Source organism: Bos grunniens, chromosome 6, assembly GCF_055505025.1.
Source record: "Bos grunniens cultivar Pamir isolate PY7600 chromosome 6, Bosgru_T2T1.0, whole genome shotgun sequence".
NCBI classification, from domain to species: domain Eukaryota; kingdom Metazoa; phylum Chordata; class Mammalia; order Artiodactyla; family Bovidae; genus Bos; species Bos grunniens.
The window spans coordinates 36438309-36449526 of record NC_141170.1 but is presented as its reverse complement, the minus strand read 5'-3'; the positions used below and the strand labels follow the sequence as shown (position 1 = coordinate 36449526).

The 11218-nt window shown below is 37.5% G+C and overlaps 1 protein-coding gene across 1 annotated transcript; it reads left to right on the top strand.

The window, feature by feature from the left end:
• The first annotated feature begins 2687 nt into the window (after window positions 1-2687).
• LOC147370590 (endogenous retrovirus group K member 19 Env polyprotein-like) lies at window positions 2688-10960 on the top strand. The gene is made up of 3 exons (XM_086407330.1): window positions 2688-3398; window positions 3633-4216; window positions 10834-10960. The coding sequence occupies exons 1-3, from the start codon at window positions 2688-2690 to the stop codon at window positions 10958-10960; spliced, it is 1422 nt and encodes a 473-aa protein (XP_086263456.1).
• The last annotated feature ends 258 nt before the right edge of the window (window positions 10961-11218 follow it).

The following is an 11218-nucleotide window of genomic DNA, read 5'->3' as shown; positions in this document are numbered from 1 at the left end:
ATTCACAAGGGCCTTTACAACCCCTGATCCCTGCAGTTAAGAATGATAGAAAAGGTATAGGATGTTTTTAGGAGGGGTCATTGATTGTCCTGCAATCCATGCTGATCCGATAAAATGGAAGTCTGATGCTCCAGTATGGGTTGATCAGTGGCCCCTATCAATAGAAAAAATCACGGCCGCCAATCAGCTTGTGCAGGAACAGCTTGCTCTCGGCCATATTACCCCCTCAAATTCACCTTGGAATTCACCTATTTTTGTCATTAAAAAGAAAACAGGTAAATGGAGGCTATTACAAGATTTACGAAAGGTTAATGAAACAATGGAATTGATGGGCCCCCTTCAGCCGGGGTTGCCTACCCCCATGGCCATTCCAAAAGATACTTGCAAGATTATTATTGACTTAAAAGACTGCTTTTATACTATTCCCCTTGCCACTAATGACTGTCAAAGATTTGCTTTTAGTGTCCCTTCTACAAATTATAAAGAACCTATGAAAAGATATCAGTGGCAAGTTTTACCTCAGGGAATGGCTAATAGTCCTACTCTCTGTCAGAAATTTGTTGCTCAAGCTTTAAAAACTACTAGGTCCTTGTACTCCCAAGTATATATTATTCATTATATGGATGATATTCTTTTGGCATATGAAGATGAGGAGTTGCTATTAAGAACATTCGCTTATATGCAAACTGCATTACAGGATTATAGTTTGATTATTGCAACAGAAAAGGTGCAACGCTTCCCCCCCTATTCTTATTTGGGGTTTTTTCTGGAAAAAGAATGGTTTCGAGCTCAGAAGATAGAAATTCGTAAAGATAATTTGGTTACCTTGAATGATTTCCAAAAACTGTTAGGAGATATTAATTGGATAAGACCTTACTTGAAGCTAACTACAGGGGAAATGAAGCCTCTTTTTGATATTCTGAAGGGTGATCCTGATCCAACTTCTCCCCGAACTCTGACTCTGGAGGGAAGGCAAGCCTTAGATAAAGTTGAACAGGCCCTGTCTAAACAACAAGCTACTTATTGTGACTATACTCAAGAATGGGGTTTATATATTCTTCCTACTAAACATGCTCCTACAGCAGTCTTATTCCAAGGATTGCCTTTAAGATGGCTTCACTTGCCTGCCTCTCCCTCTCGGGTATTAACCCCCTATTATGATTTGGTTGCTGCCCTAATAACTCTTGGGCAGTCAGAATCCACTGTATATCTAGGAAGAGACCCACATTTTATATGTGTTCCATTTTCTAAAATTCAGCAAGACTGGCTGTTTCAGTTTAGCGACAATTGGGTTATTGCCTTAGCTGGTTTTAGTGGACGGCTTGATAATCATTATCCCTCAGATAAAATTTTGCAATTTGCTCATTATCACCAATTTCTCTTCCCAAAAATCGTTGTTTCTCAGCCCCTTGCTGACGCCCTAACTGTATTTACTGATGGCTCTTCTAATGGAATAGCTAGTATGATTATACAGGACAATACTACCACCTGGCATACTAATTATAAGTCTGCTCAAGAAGTAGAACTATTTGCCGTTTTTCAGGCTTTGTTACAAATTTCTGCTCCATTTAATTTATATTCTGACAGTCAATATATCATAAGAGCCTTAAACACTATTGAGACTGTTCCATTTATTGGTACCCTGAATTCTACTATCCAAACTCTTTTTCGTGATATACAACATTTAATTTGCTCCAGAGTTAATAAATGCTATTTTGGTCATATTCGTGCTCACTCTGGACTTCCTGGACCTTTAGCACGAGGCAATGCTTTGGCTGATGAAGCTACACGTATGATATTTCCTTCACTGGAACAAATGGCAAAAACTTCCCACAGCTTACACCATCAAAACAGCAATAGCTTAAGACTTCAATTTGGCATTACTCGAGAAGCTGCCAGACAGATTGTTAAGCAATGTCAAACGTGTCCTCAGTTTTTTAGCGTCCCCCACTATGGAGTTAATCCTCGAGGATTGTTGCCAAACGATATATGGCAAATGGATGTTACCCATATTCCTGAATTTGGTAAACAAAAATTTGTTCATGTTACTATTGACACCTTCTCCGGCTTTTTACATGCCTCTCTACAATCCGGAGAAGCTAGCAAACATTGTATAGCTTATTGCATTAAATGTTTTGCTGTTATGGGAACCCCTAAAACCATAAAAACAGACAATGGTCCAGGATACACTGGAAAAAATTTTCAATTATTTTGTACGCAATTGTCTATCTCACATAAAACAGGTATCCCTTATAATCCTCAAGGTCAAGGAATTATTGAACGGGCACATCAAACTCTCAAACATCAATTGCAAAAACTAAAGAAGGGGGAATTGTATCCCAATACCCCCTCCAACTCTCTAAACCATGCTTTATTTGTTCTAAATTTTTTACAATTGGATATAAGTGGCCGTTCAGCAGCACAGCGATTTTGGAACTTTGATGCACAAACAATAAGACCTAAAGTCTTTTAGAAAGACCCACTTGTAGGAAAATGGTATGGACCAGATCCAGTACTAATCTGGGGACGAGGGCATGTTTGTGTTTTCCCACAGGATGCCGAAGCGCCGCGCTGGCTGCCGGAAAGGTTGGTACGCACGGCGGAGACAGTCTCTAGCAAATCAGATGAGGAGATTGACAATTCAAGAGCATGATGAATTACCATCTCGGCAACAACTTCAGGCATTGATGCGAGAGGCACAGAATCGTGTTGCGGTGCAGGGCGATCCGATATCGCCTTTAAGCTTCCTGATAACCTTATTAATTATCTTAAATCAGATTAACACTGCACACTCTGAAGAATATTCAAGTGCTTACTGGGCTTATTTTCCCGATCCTCCCCTTCTCCAACCCGTGGGCTGGGAGGGTCGGTCTATTCCCATATACACTAATGATACTGTGGCTTTGGGTGGTTTTTCAGATAAACATATTATTCCTAATCAAGTTAATTTCTCTTATCATGGAGTGTTTGATCGCTTACCTATTTGTCTGTCTAGATATTTTAATTCAACAGGATGTCTTTTTGTTGGGGAGTCCGGATATGCTGATTTTGACAATGGTTGGAGCCTGTATATTCCTGGAGTAACGAAAGAGTCTGGAATTCCTCAACGTCGTAATGGAATTGGTCCTTTAGATATTCCTTTCTGCGACTTTGGAACAAGGGGAAGAGTCACTGCTGCACCATGGAAACTGTGTCGAGATGGAACTGCTACAGTTTATAACATATTTGGGACAAATGAGTCATTGTGGGACTGGTCTCCAGACTCGGCCCGAAACCCTGGAGCTCAAGATAATAGGAACTTTGCATCCCGTATTTGGAACTTGGGCGGCTCTAAAGTGTTCCAAACAGAAATCTGGAAACTAGCTGCCGCCCTTGGATGTGAGGGTTCCTACCTTCAGGTGGGATCGAAAGTGAGACATGGTCATTTGTAGAATCTCACCATGAGATACCCTCGTGCATGTGTGCCTCACCCTTATGCTTTACTAGTAGGATCTGTAAAAATACAACCTGGGTTACAAAATTATAATGTAACTTGTAACAATTGTACTTTGACTAACTGTGTTAGGGGAATTACTAATCAAACTAGGGTTCTAGTCTTAAGACAGCCTGCTTTTGTTATGGTTCCTGTAAAGATTAATGGGTCTTGGTATGATGAAAGGGGACTTGAACTTTGGAGAGAAGTAGAGGGTGCTTTAATGCGTTATCGCAGGGGAATAGGGTTAATAATTCTGGGATTTGTAGCTTTGGTAACTCTTATTGCTTCCTCGATTACTAAAGCCCTGTCTTTGGCACAATCAGTGCAAACTGCAACTTTTGTTAATAATCTGGCACAAAATGCATCCATTGCCCTGGGGACTCAAGAAGATATTGACAAAAAGCTAGAGGATCGATTGAATGCCCTTTATGATGTTGTAAAATATTTAGGTGAAGAGGTTCAAAGTATAAAGTTGAGATTACGAGTACAATGTCATGCTGATTTTCGATGGATCTGTGTTACTCCCAAAAAATATAATGGTAGTATAACTGCTTGGGATAAGGTGAAAGCTCATTTAGAAGGTATTTGGCATAATGAAAATATTTCCTTAGATTTGCTGCATCTACATCAGGAAATAATGAACATTGAAAATGCACCCAGACCTGATTTGGATGTTGCAAAAAGAGCTGAGTCCTTTGTTAAAGAACTTTTTCGACATGTACCTACTGTCAATAGTATTTGGTACTTGGGAGCAGCCATGGGAGGACTGTTCTTAATAATTTTAACTGTTTTATTTCTTGCACCTTGTTTAATTAAAAAACTGATTGATGATCTATGGATCATAAAGGCTTCCATCTATGGAAATGGTCTGCGGTTAAAGGAACATAAGCGTGTGCCTATATAAAAAGAAAGGGGGAGTTGCGGGGAGCTGCCCGTGAGAACGGGGTCCTTTGTCCGAAGGACACAGCTCTGGGAGCTGCCTCAGTCCTTGAGGGTTTGCTTGCAAACATAGCTCTCTGTCCCGCCACCCCAGAGATTAGGCGCTTATTTACTGCAGGCACCTGGAGTTCTGTGCAAACTTCTCACGCACAGAAAAATGTTATCTGGTGTAAGAAATAATAACAGGGAGCCATTCCCATGCTCTCAAGATTTCTTGTGACTGTTTGTAAGATGTATAGGCTAACCAAGAAAAAAAGGTCAACTGTTTTGTCTCTCTCACGCTTTTCTGTATAAATATGAGATGTTGAATAAAGTTGGTGTCAGACTGCGTCCCTTCGTGGTGACGTGTCTGAACCTCTCGACCCCATCTTTGTAGTCTCTTGCTTTAGTTTCTTTCTTAGCCCCGCCGTGCACGTTCTCGGGACCTGATCGACTTTGCCGGCTGGCTCCGGCAAATGGATGTGGGTCTGAGTGAACTCTGGGAGTTGGTGATGGACAGGGAGGCCTGGCGTGCTGCGATTCATGGGGTCGCATGGAGTAGGACACGACTGAGCGACTGATCTGATCTGATCTGATCAGACCCTATATTTATTTTTCCTCCTTCCTTTTTTTCTTAGATGTGTATTCTTTTATAAATTTGCAGAAGTTATGGAAGTTTTGCTCAGATAACTGAAAGTAAGTAAATCTAAGTTTTTACTTTGAATTTGAAACAAATTCTACAACTGTTCAAGAAAACACTGAATCCTGAGTAGGATTTAACATGCAATTACCATGGAACAGTACTAAATAAACTTTAAAAAGTTTTGTTCCAAATGTTTGATGATAAAAGTAAAAATGCTGCTTAATTTTATATGTTTTTTTTTTTTTTTAACACTTTAAAACTGTAGGATGCAGTAGTCTATTTTCTTTGTGTTTTGGGTAAAGGTAAAATAATTTTAGGATAGAATAAAGGTAAAGGTAGAATAATTTTAGAAGTCAAAGCATTTTAAAAAAAGAAATAGGATTGAGTTTCCCCAGAGATTAATAGGACTTTTATTTTAAAGTGGAGAAACATCACAGCTTCCTTTGGGCATAAATATAAGGTCATATCAACAAGCCCATTTAAAAAATAAGTTGATTTGAAAACAGACACCTTTATATGCATAATATATGTGAATAAATGTAACTACAAGCAGAAAGCAAAGGAACAAATAAGAGCTTGAAAGAGGTAATAGGAAATAATAATGCCTAAAATAAGAATAAATAATAGTGCTGTTTAATATAAAAGTTGTTATATGTTGCAATAAATAAGATTCTGTACTACTTCTTAGCATGCTGAACTTGCTCAATCAATGTATCTCTTATGCAGTTAATACGCCCTGGTTTGAATAGCCAGATTCCTCTCCACCCAGATATTATAAAGAATCTTCTCAGCTCCTGGATTTTATCCATTATCCTGGAGAAGATTAGTGTAGTGATTCATCCAAAAAAATAAAAAACAAAAATTCTGTTCTTTTAAAAAAAAATTGAATACAGTTGATTCACGACATGTTAGTTTTAGGTGTAGAAAAAAGTGATCAGTCATATATATACATATACATATACATACATACATACAGAGAGAGAGAGACATACACACACACACACAAAACACATATATATATATTTTACTCTTTTCCATTATAGGTTATTACAAGATATTGAATATAGATAGTCTATGTGGTTTATCCATTTTATGTATACTAACATGTATCTGTTAACCCCAAACTCCTAATTTATCCTTCCCCTGTCCTTTCTGTTTTGTTAATCATAAATTTGTTTTCTATTTTTTACAGACTTTCTCTGTTTCTGTTTTGTAAATTAGTTCATCTGTATCAATTTTTTTCTATTTATTTATTTATTTATTTTTGGAGGCTAATTACTTTACAATATTGTATTGGTTTTGCCGTGCATTGATATGAATCCGCCACGGTGCACATGTGTTCCCCATCCTGAACCCCCCTCCCACCTCCCTCCCTATCCCATCCCTCTTGGGGTCTGGTGGGCTGCCGTCTATGGGGTTGCACAGAGTCGGACACTACTGAAGCGACTTAGCAGCAGGGAGAGAAAGAAGCTTGATAATTTGTATAAAACTTTATAAGTACTATGAGAAATGGAGGTAAAAGTAAACTCAGTTCAGTTTAGTTCAGTCGTTCAGTCGTGTCCAGCTCTTTGCGACCCCATGAATCACAGCAGGCCAGACCTCCCTGTCCATCACCAACTCTTGGAGTCCACCCAAACCCATGTCCATCGAGTCAGTGATGTCATCCAACCATCTCAAGCTCTGCAGTCCCCTTCTCCTGCCCTCAATCTTTCCCAGCATCAGGGTCTTTTCCAATGAGTCAGCTCTTCGCTTAGAAAGTACAAAAAATATACTGAGGGGGAAACTTTAACTCTTATTAACCTAACTTTGTGATTTTAAGTTAAAATGGTTTTGATTCAACATTAGTCATGCAATTATATCTACATTCTTTAGCATGACACCAACAGATCCACACTCTTTCATCAACCAAGCAGGTCAGTGTCATATCCTATTGATTCCCTTATCTGCCCTGTTTTTATATGCCAATTAAATTACTATGGCTATTCTTATATTATGATATCTCCTGTACCTTTGCATATATCATATCTTAGCCGTGGAGTTTCAGCTTCAAATTCAGTCTTTCAAATAAACACCCAGCACTGATCTCCTTTAGGATGGACTGGTTGGATCTCCTTGCAGTCCAAGGGACTCTCAAGAGTTTTCTCCAACACCACAGTTCAAAAGCATCAATTCTTCAGTGCTCAGCTTTCTTCACAGTCCAACTCCCACATCCATACATGCATGACCACTGGAAAAACCATAGTTTTGACTAGACAGAACTTTTTTGACAAAGTAATTTCTCTGCTTTTGAATATGCTGTCTAGATTGGTCATAACTTTCCTTCCAAGGAGTAAGCGTATTTTAATTTCATGGCTGCAGTCACCATCTGCAGTGATTTTGGAGCTCAGAAAAATAAAGTCTGACACTGTTTCCCCATTTATTTCCCATGAAATGATGGGACCAGATGCCACGATCTTCGTTTTCTGAATGTTGAGCTTTAAGTCAACTTTTCCACTCTCCTCTTTCACTTTAATCAAGAGGCTTTTTAGTTCCTCTTCACTTTCTTTTTTTTTTATTATTAATTTTATTTTATTTTTAAACTTTACATAATTGTATTAGTTTTGCCAAATATCAAACTGAATCGAGAGTGGTGCCATCTAAATATCTGAGGTTATTGATATTTCTCCTGGCAATCTTGATTCCAGCTTGTGCTTCCTCCAGCCCAGCGTTTCTCATGATGATACTCTCTGCATATAAGTTAAATAAGCAGGGTGACAATGTACAGCCTTGATGTGCTCCTTTTCCTGTTTGGAACCAGTCTGTCGTTCCACGTCCAGTTCTAACTGTTGCTTCCTAACCTGCATACAGGTTTCTCAAGAGGCAGGTTCAGGTGGCCTGGTATTCCCATCTCTTTCAGAATTTTCCACAGTTTATTGTGATCCACACAGTCAAAGGCTTTTGGCGTAGTCAATAAAGCAGAAATAGATGTTTTTCTGGAACTCTCTCACTTTTTCTATGATCCAGTGGATGCTGGCAACTTGATTTCTGGTTCTTCTGCCCTTTCTAAAATCAGCTTGAACATCTGGAAGTTCTCTGTTCACGTATTGCTGAAGCCTGGCTTGGAGAATTTTAAGCATCACTTTACTAGCTTGTGAGATGAGTGCAATTGTATGGTAGCTTGAGCATTCTTCGGCATTGCCTTTCTTTGGGATTAGAATGAAAACTGACCTTTTCCAGTCCTGTGGCCACTGCTGAGTTTTCCATATTTGCTGGCATATTGAGTGCAGACTTTCACAGCATCATCTTTCAGGATTTGAAATAGCTCAACTGGAATTCCATCAGCTCCACTAGCTTTGTTCATAGTGATGCTTCCTAAGGCCCACTTGACTTCACAATGAACTTTACCACATTTTATTTTGCTTATTTTGTTATTAGACACATTGAACCCCAAATGCTTCCATTTACCTACTGTATAACTTTATAAAGAATACATGTTCTGCTAATGTTTCATTAAGTTTTATCTATCTTTTAATTGTGAGGAATGGTTGCTTCTGTAAAATACATATATTTTTAAAATCATAGAAGTAAAAGTAAGTGGTGCATTGTACAAGTAATTTTAAAAATCCTAAAAATAATCAAACTATGACAATTTGGTCTCCCACTTGTCTTTTCAAACTTCTCACTGGTGTAAATGCTTCCAGTGGATTAATCTCTGAGAGAGTGTTCATCTGCTCTAGTTATTCTTATGTAATAGAAAGTCAAAGAGTTGAAGTGGTACAGCATGATCTCAATTCGGCCTCAATTCAGACCTTAGAGCATCCATTTCAATATATCATTAATATTTCTATTTTCATTCCATGGTAAAGTTTCTCCTCTTGTCTCCCACGTAGAGCCTCCTCACAGCCTTCATCTTTGCACTTGGTTTACCTCTTCTCTCATTTAATAGCTCCATATTTTTGACTTAGCAGAATCAAGGGAATATAAAACTCTTCCTTGAGTGATAGGGTTCTGATTCCCAAGTTAGGTATCCACTGTCTTGACTTGGCTGTGCTGAAAGTAGATTATTCATTCCCATGGATATTTTGTTGGATTCTTTAGAGGCTCCCCAGTTGAAGTTGCACAGTTGTAAATTTCCAGAGGCTGCTGCTAGTTCTGGGCAGTTAACATCAAACAAAATCTCTCTGCTGAACTTTGAAAAAGTCACCCCAGCCTGATAATTGCTTTGAATACTTGGATCCCTTGTTTAGAATTTCATACTAAGTGTGTCATGGTCCCATGGTGGAAAGTTCCAATTACACATTAAATTTTATATAATAAGTGAAACAGAAGTTGATTCTCACTCCCAAATGCCGTACATAGGGAATAAAAACAGTTAGTATATTGTGCATATTTTCTAAGCATTTTAGGTATATAGAAACATATCTGTGCATGTTCATATGAATAGACATGCAACACATAAATTAGTGTGCCTGAATGCATGTGCATATGTGTTTGTATGTGTATATACACATATATGTATACACATAATCTATACCTATGACTATTGTATTTGCTTGTGTACCATATATGTATATTGCAGTGCAAATATAAATATGCATAAATCTATTGGGTTGGCTCAAAACTTCATTTGGGTTTTTGTCTGATGTTACAGAAAATCTTGAACAAACTTTTGGGTCAACCCAATATATATCAGATTTAGTAAATAGCTTTAATCATGTAGAATCAGTATACCTTTCTCTAAGTCTACATATTAATTTACTTGGAATGGTCCAATGTCTGTTATAATCTTTACTTTTATTATTTTATTTTTTCAACCATTAAATAGGGAACATATTTGAGAGAGAGCATCTGTTACTTGGGCAAGCCTTGAGTGACCTGCTTAACTAGGAAGCACCAGAGTCCAGGTGGCAGTGTGTTAACAAGCAGTAATGAATGAATTTGGCTGTAACTGTCCTCTACCTGGAAAGGACACAAATATTAACACAATATGAATTGTTACAACCTCTCAGTGGGCTCCACAGGTCACAGAGGATGCTGACAACCATATGCAACATTTTATATCTCTTTAAATTGCTTATTTTATTATTACACAGATGTATCATCTTGTTAGAATGAGGATGTGGGGAATTTACTTATGAGGTAAAATTATATAAAATCTCTCTCTCCCCCTAAACACACAAAAACACCCATAGGCACATATACATACACATAAACATGCACATATAATATATTTTTGATTTAAGAGCTTTTCCTCATAATGAAATTTTGAGAAAATACACAAATAGATGAAATAAGACATCTAAAAATCCTTTCCATTATTGAGATACCTTTTGAAAATTTTTATATGTTTTCTTCCTTGTTAATATATCAATTACACCTCAGTGGGAAAAAAATACATACTATTCATTATTACCTAAAATGCTAATAATTTTGATTTCTTAAAATCAAAGAGGTGCTCTTTAGGATTACCTCTGAGGTGCTCTTTAGGATTACTCTTACATAAGTAGTGTGGAAATCTGTCTTGTCTGTTTTTGAACTCTGATTTCTTTTTCATTATTTTAAGAATGTACAGCTAAGTAAAGAAATTTTATTTGCTATAATTTTGACACATTTTGTTACAGGGGAGTTTGAAAAATATTTGCATAAGCCTTTCCCTTTCTTCGTTTTCTGTTTTGTGAATATTCTAATCTGTCTTCTTTAACTTCATGTCTATAGATATCCTATATTCGAATATCTCCCAGGTTTGTTTTCTTCTCAGAGTATATTGTCTTGTTTCTATTTATGTACTCTGTTTTTCTCTTTTATTGGTGTTTATGAGGTTTGCAGCTTCTGGATCTACTATCATCCTTCCAAAGAAGAGAGCTTTTCTGGTCATTAGGCCCAATACCGTCCTCTTTAACAAGACAAAATCTGCCCTGTATTTCATCAAGGTTTTTACCAATTAGCACACACAAGCATACACACATTATCAGCCCTGTTCCACGTTCAGCCATCTAACGTCTTTCATTCCATATTGTTCTGTATCCTCTTACTGTTTAACATAATTTACCTTTTAACAACAAATAGCTTTTTTCTCCTCCAAACTTGCAGGCATTTCAGTGCCTTCTGCTACTTGCAGTCAGTAATCAGCAAAACTCCCCTTTTCCTCATCTTCCATTACATACATATATATATATATATATGTATATATATATAAAATCATT